Source organism: Aristolochia californica, unplaced genomic scaffold (genome assembly GCF_029961685.1).
Source record: "Aristolochia californica isolate CCGP_79_NKW_82.1479 unplaced genomic scaffold, dmAriCali1.0.hap1 SCAF_3, whole genome shotgun sequence".
In the NCBI taxonomy this organism is placed as follows: Eukaryota; Viridiplantae; Streptophyta; class Magnoliopsida; order Piperales; family Aristolochiaceae; genus Aristolochia; species Aristolochia californica.
In genome coordinates this window covers 14,473,824-14,495,113 of record NW_027181992.1, presented here as the reverse complement: position 1 = coordinate 14,495,113, position 21,290 = coordinate 14,473,824, and the positions used below count along the sequence as shown (strand labels likewise).

Sequence of the window (21,290 nt, the reverse complement as noted above, 5' to 3'; positions counted from 1 at the left end):
CAGAACTCCTTCTATAAACAACTTATTGAATAGATGGCATTAGTACTTTAATAGGGATTGTAACCCCTATGCTCTGATACCATGTAGAAGTTAGGACCCCATGAGAATGACTCTAGGTTAACATGGATGAAGAAGGAGAGAAGAGAAAGAAGAGGGAGAAAGGAGAAGGACGTTAGAGAAGAGAGTTTATATTAAGGAAAGGAAAGAATGAGTCAAGGGAGAAGAGAGGGTGGCTGGACGATTTCTCAAAGAGAGAAGGCAAATGCCTTACCTCTTAGCCAATGCTCTTATTTACAGTGTTACAAAGCCCTTAGGGTTACAACTCAATAGATTGAAAGACATACTAAAACAATTTATTTACATCTTCATGTCATCCTTATGGAACATACCATAAATAACCACTTTGCCACTCTTTTGACTTGTGGGCTTGAGCCCATCTTTCAACAAACTATAAAACACATTGTCAAGTGATGAACATATGTTGTTATGAATATTTGTTTCAAACAATTTCTTCATTTAGAATCTATTAGGGATGAAATTAAAGTCTTTCGTCAATATTATTTTCTATCAAAAAACGTTGTTGTCATTGTCAAAATTTCTAATGAAGAAGATATCTTCTAGTCTTTAAAAGATCAAAAACATTTCACCTTTATAACTATTTAAATAGTAAACTTTGACTATTGTTGTAAAAAATCTTGAAATGATGAATTGCTTTCTTTTTCAATTTTTTGTGGCAAACTTTTATTTTTGTCACTAAAATATCTTGCAAATGGATTGGATTGAAATTTTCGCCACAATATTTTTTATGAAGCACTAAGTTTTTAAGAAATTGTTTTTTCAAAAAACTTTTTTTCTGTTCTTTGCCATTTCTTCATGCTATATCAAATGTTATTTCTATCTTTTAAAAGGTATAGTGTGGCTGTGCTTCTTGTCGATTGACTTTTCTGGGTCTTTCTCTACTTTTTAGTTATTCATTGGGCATGCATGACATTGTAGTGCAGGAAATATGGAGGTGGACCAATAAAACTAGAAGTGGCATCAAACCGATCCGCTTTACGAATAGCTTAAGCTCGCTCAGATTTGGCTTGGTTCAGTTCAATTCTAAAATATTTTGAATCGAGTTCGAACAACAGTTAATGCTCGCTTAAGTAATTGAGCCGAACTCAAGTGAGCTGCGATGAGGTTCGCGATCTTGCGAGACGGCTTGGTTACGAAATAAATCCCCTTTCGCCATTTGAGACTCGACAACAACAAAAGGGGAGCTTCGTTTTCACTTTCAATTTTGATTTTGAACTCTTTCGAAATCAAAACTCTCAGTCTTAGAAACTCTCTTTCGAAACTTTCGAGAGCAAAATCGGTGATGCATGCAACCCTTAAGATGATGATCGCCGATTTTTGTCCTCGATAGACCTCTTTCTACCCTATCCCTCAACCGGCTGTAACCGACTTCTGTTGTTCACGATGGAAGAAATTTCAAGAAGTCCATCAATAAACAAACAAGACATCAGAAAAAAAAAGTGCAATTCAGCATTGAATATTTTCTTATCGAAAACAGAAATTAGGCAATTCAACACAAAAAAGTGATACCATACTACCATTTTCCCTAGTATTTTCTGAATAAAATACAAAAAAAAAATATTCCATAGAACTAACCTCTGACAGTGGAGAGGACAAAGGTGGAGCAAAGAGCACAGAACAACAAAAAAGCCAAGAAGCACCGAAGGAGCCTGTACCCGGAAAGAAGGTGCTCTCACTCCCGTCTCTTCCGATCCTTCATGCTTCCCTCTTCCTCCCCCGAAATCAATCACTACAACCCCCACCTCCACCTCAACAAACTCATTCATCCAAAGAAAACAGAAAACCAGCGGTGAATTCCAAGTTTCGGTGATGCGATGTTCCCTCATCTTATAAGCGAAAGAGTCGATGAAGCCACTTTGGACAAGGTTTAATGGTATAGCGGTAAACCGTGCTTTTAAGGGGAATTTTATATAGTCAAGCAAATAAGCTGGCCCCTTAAAAGCGCCAGCATAGCGGATGTTTGAGTTTGGCACTCGTGCTACATTTTTTACTTGTTATCTGACAGATTAGTTTGGGGTAAGTTATAGAAACCCCATGTCCAGATGAGCTTCTCCATATCTGGGTCTTACCTTCGCTTTTGTAGCCCTACCTAGTGCTTAGCATATTAGAAGGGGCCTACCTAGCCCTACCTAGTGCTTGCAACAGGACTTGCAATGATATTTTTGCCACAAAATGTTTTTGGACGAAGAACTTTTTTTGACATATTTTTTTCAAAGAACAATTTTTTTTTTTGTAATTTGTTGTTCGTTGCCTGTTCTTTAGCATTTCTTCAAGTTATATCATATGTTACTTCTATCTTTTAGAAAGTATAGTGTGGATATGGTTCTTGGCGGTTGGCTTCTCTGTGTCTTTCTCTACTTGGCTGTGTTTTCAGTTATTCATTGGGCATGCCTGACATGATAGTACAGGAAATATGGAGGTGGACCGGTAAAACACCTGTGAGTTTTTTAGGCACCCGGGACCAAAAACATAATTGGACCATGAAAAAGTACAAGTTGAGTTGGGTCTGCTCGGTTTTCATAGATTTAATGTTAGTATCTCGGCAGTAAAGAAATCCTGCTGGGTCTGAAACGGAGGCGAGTGGGCGGGATTGATCACATTTAGTCTTATTTTAGAAGCACGGAAATTTGCCATTTCTATTTGTTGTTTCTACACATCCAAAATGAGACGCAGAAGCAATTTGTCTCGTAATGGGTTCTCAAGTTTGGCCACCAGCCAGCCAAGCAAAAATTATGGTGTTCCCACTCCCATTTGGAGAAGGTTAGCTGTCCAGACCCTCTGGGCATGGCTTGCCAGCTAAACTTTTGCTTGAAAATTAATGGCTTACTTTAAAATCACGTCTTTCCGTTTGAAATTGTTAAAACGACTTCCTACAAAAACACAGTTTTCTCTTCTACTGCTTAAAACAGATACAGGCACTACACAAGACGAAGAGATGGCTCTAACGAGAGCAATATTCGTTGTGTTGCTGCTTTGCCTTACGTTTGAGTATGAGATTGCTCATGCCAAGCTTTGGATCGTTGGCGACGAAGCTGGTTGGGATTACAACGTCTCTCCGTGGCCTCTCAACAAGGACATCAAGCCCAAGGATCAGCTCCGTATGCATACTTTTGTTCTCTAGCTCTTTCAAGTTTCATCTGTTTATGGATTAATTTTGATTTTTTCCCATAACGAGTTATATTTGGTTCTGCCAGTATTCCAGTACGATCCCAGAGACCATGATGTTGCGGTAGTTCCTGAAGCATATTACGAAGCTTGCAAGATAGAAAGAAATCAGTCGGCAATCTTTTACAGGACTGGGAATGATACTATCACTCTTGCTTCGGGTGGGAACTTTTTCATTAGCAGTGTTTTGGACGATTGCCAGAATGGCATCCAAATGGCTGTCTACACATGAAAGAATAGGCCATTCAAAACCTTATTATCTCTATTTGTCAACTTTTTCTGGTTTCTTTTTTTGAGAGAAAAGAGATAATGTCCCTTCTTTGCATGATTTTCCTATGCTAAATAAAGAAAATAATTTGCGTGACGAATAATTATCTATATTCTGTGCTATATATATTAAGACCAGTTCGGCAAGGAGGAGGAAGAAACGGTGGCATGCATTCTCCATAAAAATTAATTCTCTCTCCTCTGCTTTTTACCGTGTCACTGAGGTTTCAGTTCTCTTCGTTGGCTCTTTCTCGCTGTTCATGATTTCATTTAATAATCATCTTTGGCTGTTCATGATTTTTTTTATCCTTTTTCAGAAGCCAAATATATTAAAAACCCAACATCTCTGTTCGAAAATTTAAATCTTATTTTACAGAATTCTGCATAACAAACCAACAGTTTGCTAAGAGAACCCCCGTACGAGAATCCAATCCGAACCCAATCTGTTTTTCTTTCCTACTAAAGTGTCTTCTCAACAGGTGTTGACCCATTTTTCTAGGCATTAGGGAACAGTGATCTGACCAGCCAATGATCACCTTCTTGGTAAAGGTTTATACGGAAGTAATAGTTCCCAAGAGCAGAAACTTTATCCAAATGTTTTCAGCGAGACCGTAAAAACAATTATTCTTTTTACAAACAACTCCAGTTTATAAGGAGCCAAAGCTGCATCATCCCCCTCTCTACACGAGCTGAGGATGATAAAGTAACCTATTTTTACATGAAAATGTAAAAAAAGGGATATGGCACCGCGTCCTGTTTTCCACCATTACAGTAATCCACTATGAAGATGAAATAGTTTACAAGAGAAATCACGCACACTCATAGTTGTTTTTTTTTTCTAACTTCTCTCGGGCTGCAACTCAAGATCCTTCTCCGATGATAAACCCTAATAGCGGTGCCCCAAATATAAAGAGAAAACTAGGGCAACTACAATGCAAGAGTGAAATCCCCAAATTGTCCTTAATGAAACAACAATCAATATATCGTGGACCTTCCAGGGGCTAATGATTCGTGTATCGACTCAGCAGAAGGCATTGATTAAGCTCCACAACTTAACAATCTCCCATTTGGAGACTAATCCATTATAAATATCTCCTCTGCAATGACAATAACTTCTCAATCCTCCGAGAGAAGTCCAACTAAAGTTTCACACAACTTCAGTTTCTCAATCCTAACAGTCATTGCCAACATATCAACCAGATTCTGACTCCCTTGAATCTTCTCAAGTGTTAATACTCCATCCTCAAGAGCCAATCTAATAAAGTGATAACACACCTGTATGTGTTTTGTTCTGGCATCATAAACATGGATTTTTGCTAAATGAATATCACTTTGACTGTCATAATACAACACATTCTTCCCATGTTTGAGACCAAATTATTCCAAGAAAAACTACTACCATACCATCTCTTTGCTGGCTTCGGTCACTGAGACATATTCTGCCCCAATAGTGGAAAGACCAACTATCTTCGGCAACTTAGAGACCCAACTAACTGATTTAACTCCTAATGTGTATACATATCCAATGGTACTCTTCCTGCCATCAATGTCTCCTGCCATGTCAACATCTACATAACCATGTAATCCCAAGTTTGACTTTCTGAAACATAAGGCTAAGTCTGCAGTGCCTCTTAAATATCTAAGAATCCACTTTACTGCTTCCCAATGTTGTTTACCCGGGTTACTCATATATCTACTTACTGCTCCCACTGCATGAGTTACGTCTGGTGTAGTGCACACCATCGCATAAATGAGACTACCAATAGCAGAAGCATCAAGCACATTGGCCATGTTGACCCGCTCCTGCTTTGTAGAGGGTGACTGATCCTTAGATAGCCTAAAGTGACTAGCCAAAGGAGTACTCACTTGTTTTGCATCACTCATGTTCAATTTGCTCAGCACCTTCTTCACATATTCTTCTTTTTCAGTATCCATAGTAATCCCCATCCCAATGATTTGTTTTGCAACACCAAATCCTTCATTGCAAACTTCTTCGACAACTCCATTTTCAACTTATCTATTTCCTATTTGCAAACACCTGCTATCAACATGTCATCAACATATAGCAGTAGCATGATGTAGGAGTCATCAAGCTTCTTCACATAACAAAAATGATCTGCCTGACCCCTCAAGAAACCAATACTACTCATGAAGATGTCAAACTTCTTATACCACTGTCTTGGAGCCTATTTAAGACCTTACAAACTCTTTCGAAGTTTGCACACCATTTTCTCCTTTCCTTGTGCTTTGAAATCTTGTGGCTGCAACATGTAAATTTCTTCCTCCAAATTACCATGATGAAAGGTAGTCTTTACATCCAAATACTCTAAGTGCAAGTCTTCATTTTTCGCTAGTCCTAGATAATTGACTCAGGGGCCTTCGAGCATCTCACAGGTAACAAAAAACTACTCCACTCAGTTTCTCCTTGTCTCTCGAATAAATTTTGTACCATAGCTGACGGATCCCAAACTAAACCAATAGAATTATGCATAACAAACCAACAGTTTCCTAAACGAAAGAGATCGCCTGGAAGAGAATCGAATCCTTACCCAATCTATTTTTCTTCTTTCCTACTAAAGTGTCTTCGCAACTGGTCATCTCTTTGAGCCATTTTTCTAGGCATTAGGGAACAATTATCTGATTACCCAATGATCACCTTCTTCGTAAAGGTTTATATAAAAGTAGTAGTTCACAAGAGCAGAAAACTATATCAAAATGTTTTTAGAAAGACTGTAAAAAAGTCGAAAATAATACTTCAATTTCAGTCATATTTTCTCATTCACATCATCAGCTTAAATAGTTGTTTTACAAAATATACATAGAAGAATTATGAGTGATTAATGGGATTACGTAATCACCGGATTTACAGAATATTTACATGATTTCTCCTTAAGGGAAGAAATCTCAGAGTAAATCTTAACACTCCCCCTCAAGTAGGTGCATAGATATCACTCATACCCAACTTGTCAAGACAATTGTTAAAATCTCGGTACGACATTAGCACATCGGCAAGTTGATCCTCAAATACAACATGAGGGACTTCAATGATTCTTGCTTCTAACTTTACTTTAATAAAGTGTCTATCAACTTCAACATGTTTAGTTCTATCATGCTGGACTGGGTTGTGGGCAATATCACGTGCTGCCTTACTGTCACAGTATAATTTCAAAGGATTTGTCTCCTCAATATGTAGTTCTTGTATCAAATTTTTATCCATAATAATTCACATATTGCCTTGGCCATTCCCCTGTATTCGGCGTCAGCTGACGATCTAGCCACCACCTCTTGTTTTTTACTTCTCCAAGTGACCAAATTTCCACCTACAAATGTAAAGTATCCAGATGTAGACCGTCGATCGTCTATTGATCTAGCCCAATCGGCATCAGTATAACCTTCAATTTCATGTCACCTCCCTTTTTAAATTAAATTCCTTTCCTCGGAGATGATTTCAAGTAGCGCAGGATACCGTTGACGGCATTCATATGTTCTTCACTTGGAGAGTGCATAAATTGACTAACCATACTTAGTACATAAGCTAAGTCTGGTCTGGTTTGGCAAGATACATTAACCTCCCAACTAGTCTCTGATAATGTTCCTTGTTAGCTGGGACTTGATCTGAATGTGTTCCCAGTTTCAAATTTTCTTCCATTGGAGTATTGATTGGACTACATGCTGTCATACAAATTTTCTTCAATAAATCCAAAGCATATTTTGGTTAAGATAAAAAATTCCCTCCTTAAATCTTGACACTTCTATACCCAGAAAATATTTGAAGTAGCCAAGATCTTTCATTTCAAACTCTCTAGCAAGATGACTTTGCAATGCTTTCTTTTCTTCTGGATCATTCCCAGTTACTATTATATCATCAACATACACAATAAGAGATGTGATGGCTTCCTTGTTATATTTCAGGAAGAGAGTATGATCTAAGTTGTTTTGCTTGTTTTCGATTGATTTCATAAAATTTTTGAACCATCCAAACCACGCCCACGGGGACTGCTTCAAACCATATAGGGATTTCCTCAGTTTACATATTTTTTTGCATCCTTTGTTTTGCATAATACATCCAGGAGGTCATTCCATATATACTTATTCTTGGAGATCTCCCTACTCAAGAGGAGTAGGGGATGAAACCGGGCGGCCTATCTTGCTTGGGCGCCAAATGTTGGCGAGAATGAAAGGAAGAAGGGGTGGATTGAGGGAATGAGATCAGGCTCGTCAAGGGGAGACATGTACCCTTGGGTTGATCGAGGAGAACGCCGCTCCTAGGGTTCGTTGGAGAAGAACACCGATCCTTTTCTGAATGACATTCTACTTGCTTTCATTCAATTCCGTGAGCCCACTTAAATGCTAATCACGCCAAAGAATCCGACTTATAGTTTTACAAGAATGCCATCACTGGCTCTACATTTTGCCACATAATTAAATAAAGATATTTATTAATGTTAAGGTACTTGAATGTCCTTCTGAGTTACTCACTCACCCATGTCTCCTCTCGATGACTCGTCTCGCTATGGAGTCCACAACATCACTCCCCCCTTAGAGAAAGAGTTTGTCCTCAAGCTCGAAGGTAGGGTAGACTAGATGAAATACATCAAAATCCTCCCAAGTGGCCTCCGTAGCATTTGTGTGGGCCCACTAAACTAGTACTTCTCTCCTACTCTGATTTTGTCGAGCACCCAATTTTTTTGTCGAAGTGAGACAAACTTTGTCGTCCTCAATCCGGGGGTAAAGAGGAAATGGAGGGTGGTTCTGGTCCTTTGAATTGCTTGAGGAGAGAGACATGAAAAACATTGTGAATTTTGGACTCTGGAGGAAGCTGCACTTATAGGTGACCTGGCCAACTCTCTGGATAATGTTGAAAGGCCAAAAATATTTGGGAACAGGCTTGTGCCGATTTTCCGCAATTGATTTTTGACAGTAAGATTGTAGACAGAGCCACACTATATAACCCAGATTGTATATAACATCGTGGTGGCCCTGATCATAATAGACTTTCATGCGTGCTTGAGCTTTCCTAAGTCGTTCGACAACATATTCCAGCAATTGATCCCAATCCATAAGAGCTTGGTCAACTGCCTCCACTTTGGTTGAACCCTGAACATAAGAAAGAAAATGTGGGGGATCCTTGCCATATAATATAAGGAATGGTGTCTCCAGTAAGGCCATGTGGAAGGAGGTATTGTAGCAATACTGCACCCAAGGAATTCATTCCACCCACCATTTAGGACTGTTTCCCACAAAACACCATAAATACATTTCCATGGTACAATTCACTACCTCCGTCTTGCCATTTGATTGAGGGTGATAAGCGAAGGAATATTTTAGTTTGGCCCCACATGACCTGAAAAGGTCTCTCCTGAAGTGGCTTGTAAAGACTACATCCCGGTCACCTACAATGGATTCCGGAATGCCATGAAGGCGAACAATATTGGAGAAGAACACGTGCTACGATCGCCGCTGTGTAAGGGTTCTCTAATGTAATGAAGTGGGCATATTTTGAAAATCTGTCGGCCACCACAAAAAGAATAGCCTTCCCCCGATGACTTAGGAAGGCCCTCAATGAAATCCATAGAAATGTCCAACCAAACCTGTGTTGGAAGTTCGAGTGGTTGCAACACCCCCTCATTATCTGCCTTTTTCCTCTAATACACTTGACAAGCAGCAGCCACATACATTGCAATTGTGGATTTCATACCTTCCCAATAATAATCCCCGCGAATCCGCTGTAATGTTGAGCACCTAGCCAATACTATGGCCTTTTAGGAGCGAAAGGCATAGGTACTTAACCCCAGGACAATAACAATACACTCACCTTCACGAGCCGACGTCCACGGCAGCCCAGCTATCAACGCATAGGCGCACCACAACGGCTTAACACATAGCAATGAGGTCCACTGTTACATGGTCACAAGCGTCTAGGTCGACACGATAGCCCACGCCGGGAGTCGAACTCGTGACGTAGTGCCTAGTCTGATACCAAATTGTTATGGTCCCTGACCATGGACCTCGAGACTCGACGAAGGGAGAGATCGTCAAGAGGAGCAAGGGGTGAAACAGGACGACCTGTCTTTGTTGGGCGCCAAATGTTTGCGAGAATGAATGGAAGAAGGGATGGATTGAGGGAATGAGATCAGGCTCATCAAGGGGAGACATGTACCCTTGGGTGCATCAAGGAGAACGCTGATCCTAGGGTTCGTTGGAAGAGAACACCGATCATTTTCTGAATGAAATTCTATTTGCCTTCATTCAATTTCGTGAGCCCACTTAAAGGCTAATCACGCCAAAGAATCCGACTTATAGTTTTACAAGAATGCCATAGCTGGCTCAAAATTTTACACATAATTAAATAAAGTAAATTTATAAATGCTAAGGTACTTGAATGTCCTTTTGAGTTACCAACTCACCCGTGTCGCCTCTGGATGACTCGTCCCGCTATAGAGTCCACAACAGTGATTGTCAAAGGTCATATGATCAGTAGCACCAAGTTAGTTAAAGAGAACGCACACCCCTAAGCTCGTTGAGGAGAACTCAAAACCTTGTTTAACCTAAAATTAATGTTTCTCTTTCTCATTACTCTTACACCTTAAATAGGGTTCACCATTACAGGGTTTAAGATAAAATATTATAAAAATACCCCTATAAATGAAATATTCCCAAAATACCCATGTGGCCTAAAACTGAAATAAAATAAAGTAAATTATTTTCTTCATTGGCCCTTTCTCGCTGTTCATAATTTCATTTAATAATGATTTTTTATCCTTTTTCAGAAGCCAAATATATTAAAAACCCAATACCTCAGTTCAAAATTTTAAATCTTATTTTTCAGAATTCTGCATAACAAACCAACAGTTTCCTTAACGTAAGAGATCCCCTGGAAGGGAAACGAATCCTTACCCAATATTTTTTTCTTCTTTCCTACTAAAGTGTCTTTGCAACTGGTCATCTCCTTGAGCCATTTTTCTAGGCATTAGGGAACAATGATCTGACTAGCCAATGATCACCTTCTTCGTAAAGGTTTATATGGAAGTAGTTGTTCACAAGAGCAAAAAACTTTACCCAAATGTTTTCAGAAAGACTGTAAAAAAGTTGAGAACAATACTTCAATTTCAGTCATATTTTCTCATTCACATCATCGGCTTAAATAGCCATTTTAAGGAATATACATAAAAGAATTATGAGTAGTTAATGGGATTACACAATCACCGAATTTACAGAATATTTACATGATTTCTCCTTAAGGGAAGAAATCTCAGAGTAAATCTTAACACTCCCCCTCAAGTTGGTGCATAGATATCACTCATACCCAACTTGTCAAGACAATTGTTAATAGCTCGGTAAGACACTGCCTTGGTTAGCACATCGGCAAGTTGATCCTCAAATCGATCATGAGGGACTTCAATGATTCTTGCTTCTAAATTTTCTTTAATAAAGTGTCTATCAACTTCAACATGTTTAGTTCTATCATGTTGGACTGGGTTGTGGGCAATATCACATGCTGCCTTACTGTCACAGTATAATTTCATAGGACTTGTCTGCTCAATATGTAGTTCTTGTATCAAATTTTTTGCCCATAATAATTCACATATTGCCTTGGCCATTCCCCTATATTCGGCTTCAGCTGATGATCTAACCACCACCTCTTGTTTCTTACTTCTCCAAGTGACCAAATTTCCACCTACAAATGTAAAGTATCCAGATGTAGACCGACGATTCTCTATTGATCCAGCCCAATCGGCATCAGTATAACCTTCAATTTCATGTCACCTCCCTTTTTAAATAAAATTCATTTCCTTGGAGATGATTTCAAGTAGCGCAGGATACCATTGACGACATTCATATGTTCTTCACTTGGAGAGTGCATAAATTGACTAACCACACTCAGTATATAAGTTAAGTCTGGTCTGTTTTGGCAAGATACATTAACCTCCCAACTAGTCTCTGATAATGTTCCTTGTTAGCAGGGACTTGATCTGAATGTGTTCCCAGTTTCAACTTTTCATCCATTGGAGTACTGATTGGACTACATGCTGTCATACACATTTTCTTCAATAAATCCAAAGCATATTTTCATTGAGATAAAAAATCCCCTCCTTAAACCTTGACACTTCTATACCTATAAAATATGTTTAAGTAGCCAAGATCTTTCATTTCAAACTCTCTAGCAAGATGAATTTGCAATGCTTTCTTTTCTTCTGGATCATTCCAATTTATTTCTCAATGGCTTATGGAGATGAACAAAGGCTACACACCAAAAAAATCTAGGTGGCAGATTCGGCACAGCAAGTGAACTTATAGTTTCATGAAGTACACTCAAGGGAGTCTTAAATTGTAATACCCTCAAGGGTATTTAGTTGATAAGATAAGCTGCAGTTGTGATGGCTTCCCTTCATTAACTAGCCGACATACGAGATTCAAACAAGGAAACACGAACAATCTCAAGAAGGTGGTGGTTCTTTCGTTCTGCAACCCCATTTTGCTGAGCGGTGTACGGATAAGTAGTTTGATGACTAATACCATGATCATCTAGATATTCTTTCAAACCTTGATTAACAAATTCTCCACCATTGTCACTACGGAGAGTTTGTATTGTAGAATGGTACGAAGTGGCTATCATTTTGTGAAATTGTTTGAATAGTGACCTAACTTCACTTTTTGATTTCATTTAGCCAATCCAAGTCATCCGGGTGTGATCATCAATAAAGGAAACAAACCACCGATTATCACTAAGATAAGCTCTATTTGTTGGACCCCATACATTATAGTGGATAATCATAAAGGGTGTTGGACACTTATTCATGCTTATTTGAAATGAAACACAAGGCTTTTAGCCAATTCACAGACCTCACACTTAAAATCTGAAATAGATAATCTAGCAAAAAGTTTTGGAAACAGTTTCTTTAAATAACCAAAAGATGAGTGACCCAACCTTTTATAACCAAATCTCATTTTCTGCACGTTAATTCATGAAGAATGTTTGAGCTAATTGATGAGAACTCTTTGGCTTCTGATCAAGGTAATAGAGTTTCCCCCTTCTAGTACCATAACCAATTATCTTTCGGGTTCGAATTTCCTAGAACACACAATGGTTAGGCCAAAAAAATCATAATACAATGCAAAGTGCGAGTTATTTGAGCCACTGATAATAAATTATGATTGAGGGTAGGAACAACTAATACAGAATCAAGACTTAGATATTCAGTGAGGTTTATGGAACCTTCACCAATAACGTGAGAGGGAGTACCATTTTCTGTAGATACGATATGTTGTTCAGATGGTTTCATAATTTCAACATAATGATTGTTATGGTCCCTAACCATGGACCTTGTCACTTGACGAAGGGAAAGATCGTCAAGAGGAGTAGGGGATGAAACAGGGCGGCCTGTCTTGCCTAGGCACCCTATGTTGGCGAGAATGAATGGAAGAAGAGATGGATTGAGGGACTAAGATCAGGCTCGTCAAGGGGAGACCTGTACCCTTGGGTTCATCAAGGAGAAAGACGATCCTAGGGTTCATTGGAGGAGAACACCAATCCTTTTCTGAATGACATTCTACTTGCCTTCATTCAATTCCATGAGCCCACTTAAAGGCTAATCACACCAAAGAATCCAACTTATAGTTTTACAAGAATGCCATCACTGGCTCTACATTTTACCACATAATTAAATAAAGTAAATTTATAAGTGCTAAGGTACTTGAATGTCCTTCTAAGTTACCAACTCACCTACGTTGCCTCTGGATGACTCGTCCCGCTATGAAGTCCACAACATCATTCCCTCCTTGTAGAAAGAGTTTGTCCTCAAGCTCGAAGGTAGGGTACACTTGATGAAATACGTCAAAATCCTCCCAAGTTACCTCCGTAGCATCTGTGTGCGTCCACTGAACTACTACTCCTCTCCTATTCTGATTTTTTTGAGCGCCCAAATTTTTTGTCTGAGTGAGAGAAACTTTGTTGACCTCAATCGGGGGGAAAGAGGTTCTGGTCCTTTGAATTGCTTGAGGAGAGAGACATGAAAAACATTGTGAAGCTTGGACTCTGGAGGAAGTTGCAGCTTATAGGCTACCTAGCCAATTCTCTAGATAATGTTGAACGGCCCAAAATATTTGGGAGAAAGGTTGTGCCAATTGCCCGCAGTTGAATTTTTACAGTAAGACTGTAGACGAAGCCACACTATATCACCCACATTGTATATAACATCGCGGTCGCCCTGATCATAATAGACTTTCATGCGTGCTTCAGCTTTCCAAAGTCGTTTGACAACATATTCCAGCAAATGATCCCAATCCATAAGCGCTTGGTCAACTGCCTCCACTCTGGTTGAACCCTGAACATAAGAAAGAAAACGAGGGGGATCCTTGCCATATAATATCTGGAATGGTGTCTCCAGTAAGGCCATGTGGAAGGAGGTATTGTATCAATACTGTTCCCAAGGAATGCATTCCACCCATCGTTTAGGACTGTCTCCCACAAAACACCATAAATACATTTCAATGGTACGGTTCACTACCTCCGTCCGGCCATTTGATTGAGGGTGATAAGTGGAGGAATATTTTAGTTTGGCCCCACATGACCTGAAAAGGTCTCTCCTGAAGTGGCTTGTAAAGACTACATCCCGATCACCTACAATGGATTCCGGAATGCCGTGAAGGCGAACAATATTGGAGTCTTACACATGTGCTACGGTCGCCGCTGTGTAAGGGTTCTCTAATGGAATGAAGTGTGCATATTTTGAAAATCTGTCGACCACCACAAAAAGAATAGCCTTCCCCTGATGACTTAGGAAGGCTCTCAATGAAATCCATAGAAATGTCTGACCAAACCTGTGTGGGAAGTTCGAGTGGTTGCAGCACCCCTGGATGATCTACTTTGTTCCTCTGACACACTTGACAAGTAGCCACATACGTTGCAATTGTGGATTTCATACATTCCCAATAAAAATCCCAGCGAATCCGCTTTAATGTTAAGTACCTAGCCAATACTACCCAAAAGACCGGCCTGTTAGGAGCGGAAGGCATAGGTACATAACCCAGGACCGTAACATTACACCCACCTTCACGAGCCGACGTCCACGGCGGCCCAGCTATCAACGCATGGTCCCACCATTGCGGCTTAACACATAGTGATGAAGTCTACTGTTACATGGTCGCCTGCGTTTGGGTTTACACGATTGCCCACGTTGGGAGTTGAACTCGTGACGTAGTGCCTGATTTGATACCAAATTGTTATGGTCCTTGACCATGGACCTCGTCACTCAATGAAAGAAGAGATCGTCAAGAGGAGCAGGGGGTGAAACAGGGCGGCCTGTCCTTCCTAGGCTCCCTATGTTGGCGAGAATGAAAGGAAGAAGGGATGGATTGAGGGAATGAGATCAGGCTTGTCAAGGGGAGACCTGTAGCCTTGGGTTCATCTAGGAGAACATCGATCCTAGGGTTCGTTGGAGGAGAATGTTATGCTCTCTAACCATGGATCTAGTAACTCGGTGAGTCAAATAAGGATCCAACACTGTTAGAGGGTTTCTTAACATGTTTTTGTGAAAATAAACTCTCTTTTACTTCCCTCACACGTTATAATTGAAAAGGAGTTTCCTTTTCTCAATTATAGATGCACCAAATCAATCAAAAGACTGTTTAAGGATCCAATTATGAAACCTCACTTTATACCTCACGTCAATGAGTAGGGTTGCTGAATTCATGCAACTACCAGTGTTGTATGTAAAGAAGGTAGTCTATAGCTCTTCTAAACTCGGAAAAGATAGATAAAAATACCTCTTGAAGACATCCTTCAATCGGCAACTCAAAAACCCCTTTCTTGATGCTAAGGCTCACGCAAAATCTCCTTCCCTCATTGCTGGTTCGTGGAAGAGATGGATAACTATTGCAGCTTGGAAGAGAAAGATGATTCCTCTTCCTTTTCCTTCCACGATCTCCTCAAAGACTCCCCAATGGATGCAGCAAACCACAAAGGATAGTTCACGCCAAGAACCCTAGGATAGGGAACCTCGCAATAACCTAATTACTCTATTTTACTCTAAATCCGAACTTACATTATTTCTCATTTCTTACCCTTTAAATAGGGTCATTCACGCCAAGATAGGTTAGGGTTAGGTTTATAAATTTCAACTATTCCCCTACCTTCAAGTCTTATTACATAAGCAATCAAATTTGAAATTAAAGCAACATAAGTGATAAAAGTAAAATTAGGTGACTTGGTGAGTCATTGTCTCGTCCTCTGAGTGACTTGGTGTGCTATTGAGTCCATAACAGAGAACACCGATCCTTTTCTAAATGAAATTCTACTTGCCTTCATTCAATTCCATGAGCCCACTTAAAGGCTAATCATACAAAAGAATTTGACTTATAGTTTTACAAGAATGTCATCGTTGGCTTTACATTTTATCACATAATTAAATAAAGTAAATTTATAAATGCTAAGGTACTTGAATGTCCTTTTGAGTAACCAACTCACCAGCGTCGCCTCTAGATGACTCGTCCCGCTATGGAGTCCACAACAATGATTGTCAAAGGTCATATGATCAGTAGCACCAGAATCATTATTCATTCACTATTTCTACCAGATGTAGCAGAGGTGGAGGGTTCTGCCACTGGAACAGAAGCATGATTATTTGGTTTAGTGTTCCGTTTGCGAGGTGATTTAGTAGGATTCCACTATTCTGGATACCCAATAAGTTCATAACATCTTGACTTTGTATGCCCAGTTTCACCACAGTGAGTAAAAATGCGCTATGGTTTTGATTCCTTCAACATGATGCAAGAAGATCGGTAGATCGGTGATGATCACCCAAAAATATTGGTCTAGTCCGCTTTCTGTTCACTGGGTTGACCCGATTTGGGTCTCTAATTTCGGTCCGGTCAGAGAACTAGACTAGACCGCTTTCTGAAAAAAATTTTGGGTCTGGTCTGCCAATGGGTTGACCCGGGTTGGGTACCTATTTTTGGTCGGTCTGAAAAGTGGTCCAGGTCTCTATTTTCGGTCCGGTTCAAGAAGTTGTCGCGACCCGCCAGAAAAATAAAATGCGGGACCAAAGTTAACAGAAGCAAAATTTTTTTCGTACCTTCGTCTTTTTCATCGACAGTGCGTCCTCTTCTTAGCCGGTGACGTTTAGGCTGGTGGTATGCTAGAAGGCCGAGCAATGGCTTGGCTTAAGTCGTCGGTGTCGTCCAGACGGTCCGCCGGAGTGGGGGCGATGACAGAGATAAATCGAGCTCGAGACGTTGGTGCAGCTCTTCATCTTCTGCGTTGGTGACACTAGTGCTGATCACTGGAAGGTGGCTCGGCGGTGGTTCGTCGGCAAATTTTGGGAGTTCGGGTGGCGGCAATTTTGTGTTACAACGACAGCCGAAGAGAAACGCAAACTGTGTCTTCTTCATTCACGGAGTAGACCTGCTCTGTTTTTTTTTCAATGACAAAGTTGCAACTCTAATCTTCGGCTACGGGAGAGACTACAAGACAAAGTTTTTGCTCTGTTCTTCGGTGATGAGAAGGAGAAGGAGAAGGATTCTCTTGCTTAGATACCAAGTTGAAAATAATACTTCAATTTCAGTCATATTTTCTCATTCACATCATCGGCTTAAATAGCCGTTTTACAAAATAAACATGGAAAAATTATGAGTGAATAACGGGATTACACAATCACCGGATTTACAGAATATTTATATGATTTCTCATTAAGGGAAGAAATCTCAGAGTAAATCTTAACAAAAAATAATTAGAGTATTCTCACGACAAACAACTCCAGTTGTTAATACCTAAGGAGCAACAGATTGGAAATAGACGGAAAAAGCTTCTTCATGATTTTTCTTTTTCAAAACCTAGATTAATTTTAAATTTCTCCTATCGTTCAATACCCATTTGAAGTTTAAATCTTTTCTTCTGAGACCGAGTCCAATTATCCAATTCAAAGAATTATTTGTTAGAACAAGATGCCAATTAAATGCTCCACAAGCTTGGTCAAAAAATATTTACATGCCAAAACTTGTTAAAGCTTGCTCAATGCAGAATGCTTTAGCCAAAAAGTCCATATTTTTCACCTAACTTATAACATAGATATTATATAGAACCCAACTTTTGTAGGACTGTCTTTTGCTAGCCGTTATGGCTTCATTTGATAGAAAATTACATAAAAACCAATAATGATAAGGAAATAAAGAGCTTTTGAAGATAATTTCCAAGTAAAAGATGGTGTTATATCTTATCTTAACCAGAATGGAGATGGCCCATAAACTTATTACTCATTCTATTTCTTTTAATTTGTTAATTGCATGCCAGACAAAAAGATTTTATTGTCTTTGCCAAAAACTGTGATCGCTCTTTGATTTCATCTAAATGAGAATGAGTCACATATTGCATAGAAGAACTATAGTCTATCCCCAAAATGAAGCTCAATCACACGATGTTATCACAATCTAAGCTCACACGTAATGTTGCCAACAACTTTGATATTTAAAGGTAGAGGCCGTGAATTTCTCTAATGTTTCCTATTCCAAGTACTTCATCACATTTTTTGATGATTTTTCTCTGATTACATGGTTATTCTTACTGGAAAGATAGGATAAAAACTATTACTTATTTTCAAGTCTTTTTGTGCCATGTTGTCTACTTAGTTCTTGACTATCTTGAAGATCTTCCACTAAGTCAATGCAAGGGAATGTATGTACAAAGATTTTCAATCCTTCTATAGAGATAAAGGAACCTCTTGTGTCTACAATCACAACAAAATGTAGTTGAAAGAAAGAATTGACACCTTCTTGAGGTTGCTCGTACTCTTCTACACCATATGTATGTGCCTTACTTCTACTGGCCACATGCCATCCTTACTTCGAGTTTTCTTATTAAAAGGTTGCCTTCCTCGGTACTCGATAATAAGACACCATAATCCCATCTATTTCTTGGTGATGAGATGTTTCTCTTCCATTGAAGGTCTTATGGTGTACTTGTTTTGTTCATCTTACATCCCCACATACTTCTAAATTGGATCTCAGAGCAATTAAATGTATCTTTTTGGGCTACTGTCATACTCAGAAAGGATATGTGTGTTACAATCATTCTCTCAAGAAGATGTTTGTTTCTCGTGATGAAGAGAAACCCTTTTATTCATCCACCAATGTCCCACCTAGTTTCTTTGTAACCAATCTGTGGAGTCTCCAAACCCCTTTGAGGTAAGTTCTCCTTCTCCACCTCCTTTTTTTGGTCCTCCACTTGATACCTGACCGATTTCTCTTTGGAAAGAGCCTAGGGCATGCACACAACCATCTACCTTTCACTCTGTTGCTCATTTTTCATCCACCCATTGGTTATCCCTATCTTGCTATTAGTTTCTTACCTCTATTTCTTATATTTCTATTTCTCAGTCTTATTAGGAGACCCTACAACATGTTATGGTCCCGGATCTGACACATAATTCGTAGGGAGGAAGAAGAGGAAGACGAAGATCAAGCCAAAGGGAAGCTTGAAAACCCTAGGTTAGTTAAGGTGAACACACACCCCTGAGGTCGTTGAGGAGAACTCAAAACCTGTTTAACCTTAAATCAATGTTTCTCTTTCTCATTACTCTTACGCCTTAAATAGGGTTCACCCTTACAGAGTTTAAGATAAAATATCAAAAAAATACCCCTGTGGCCTAAAAATAAAATAAAATAAAGAAAATTAAAGAAAAAATTAAATAATAATATTATTGCGTGCATAACATTACACCACCTGGGAGAAAGAGCTTGTCTTCAAGCTCTAAGGTAGGGTCTATACGCTGATGTCTCCACCTGTTCTCAAGTAGCATCCACAGAGCTGTGTCCACCATCTGGACTCCCAAAACTAAAGCATTCCACCCTAGTAGCAATTTTTTTTTATTGTGTTCTCAAGGTCCAAGGGAGGGATGTGTGCTGAATGTCACCACATATCCCCCATTAACCTTGCTGCCATGTACCAGTCTTTGACTGGTGTTAAACAACCCTTCACGGCGGCCCCCCAATTGGCAAGGTGGCACTGCCCACAATTTTCCAGCATGGCAGCAACAATTGTCAATGTAGGATCCAGGCACAGGAAAATACATCCTAGGAGCAGCATCTGTCCAATATTTGGATCCGAAGGAAGAGTGTAGAACTCCATTGGCCTAATTTCCATTTAAAGCCAATTGTGTTTGTAAGGAGACTTGCGTATTACAGTCTCATAGAATGAAACAATTGGAGGAGAAACAATGATTTCAGCTCCACCCATGAAGTAATCTTGCACATCCTTAAGGCAGATCTCAAGATGGAGGTCTCCAACTACAATATTTACACCACTCTCTGCAATTGTACAAACAACCATATGATCTGACTTGGCCAGCCATTTCAAACCTTCAACAAGCTTGGGAAGATCTGAAAGAACTCTACATTGGACAGCAATACGCACAACTGGGGACACAGAGAACTTCAGGGCTCGAAATGGGTGAGCAACTACTTCTTTCTCACCAGTCAAAGTAGCAGTAATGAACTGAACTAAACCAACCAAAGACTGTTTTTCCACAAGGAACAACTTCAACAAACTCAGGCTCTGTCCCCATCCAAATGATAGTTCTTTGGACGATTTTCACATATAAATCATTTTGCTGGCCGTGTGCATAATTTGGGACCATAATTCTGACCTTCATACCAGTGCAGAATTTACCAGCAAAGGGACACCCAAAGGCAAAAAATTGACCGTTATCAGAAGCAGGAATCATCTTAGAAACATAAAGGATAAGTGGACCATCCAGAGCATAGTTGCGTCCAGGTTTCCCAAGTACTGCTATAGTACCACCCGTCATGTACTCATAACCATGATCAACAACCCCTTCAACCACATCTTTAGCCTCATTGTTACACACACAAAACCTCCCAACAGTAGTGCCATTCATAATTTGCACCAATTCCAGAAAACCCAAACTGCTAATCAATAAATGACAGTATTCCCCCTGTCTGTCAGGCATTTCATCAAACCATTGCCCGTCCTCTTTCAATTTTCTTATCACCTCTGAAATAGCTCCAACCTGACTATCTAGTGGAACCCATTTCTGCACTGTAATAGCAGCAACCAGTGGACACTTCGTCCTACTGTCCAACCCAGCCACAAAAAAATCATACATCAAGTCATCCACTCTCTTTGACTTGGGAGAATTTTTTAAGAAGTATGAAATAAAATGACTGGTATTTGAATTTGCATCTTCCTCATTGACATGTGAAGTGTCTCTGGATTTATCCAGTATGCTATCCTGTGTACACAGGAATAGGTACATAGATTTCTTCAAACCATCATAGCCCCAACGGTAATCAATATGGGAAGCATAATCAGGGTCTGAGGAAATATTTTCACCATCATCTTAAGGCTGATTTATACCTGGATAATACACTACACTCCTACTACAGATAATTGCTGCAAAATATATTGGCTGGAATTTACCAGACTTAAGAAAATTAATTGTTTAAAAAATTGGCATTGCAGTAGAAATAGCAAATCCTGTGATTCTTGCCCTTGTAGAATCTAACCTGCCAGCCTTTAAAACACATAACAGTCTCAAGTTCTCAATAACCACATCTTTCCCTTCATATCCATGATTAAAACCTTGTACAGGATCAGGTGCACAATATCTAATATGATTAATACGCTGAGATTTGCATTGCTTGCTAATTGTGAATGCCTGAGGACAGTACCAAGGTATGTAGTGAGGTGTGAACTGGTTGTATCCGCCTTGTTCAAGTAAATGTGTTGCACCCTTGAAATCCTTCACAAATTGCATCAGCATGTCACA

At 39.5% G+C, this 21,290-nt stretch overlaps 1 protein-coding gene and 1 pseudogene across 1 annotated transcript; one reads left to right on the top strand and one right to left on the bottom strand.

Moving 5' to 3' along the window:
- Positions 1-2,783: 2,783 nt before the first annotated feature.
- LOC137958352 (chemocyanin-like) lies at positions 2,784-3,621 on the top strand. Its single transcript, XM_068805319.1, has 3 exons — positions 2,784-2,838; positions 2,988-3,176; positions 3,273-3,621. The coding sequence occupies exons 1-3, from the start codon at positions 2,811-2,813 to the stop codon at positions 3,473-3,475; spliced, it is 420 nt and encodes a 139-aa protein (XP_068661420.1). The 5' UTR covers positions 2,784-2,810; the 3' UTR covers positions 3,476-3,621.
- Positions 3,622-19,174: 15,553 nt separating this feature from the next.
- Positions 19,175-21,290, bottom strand: LOC137960493 (elongation factor 2-like; annotated as a pseudogene).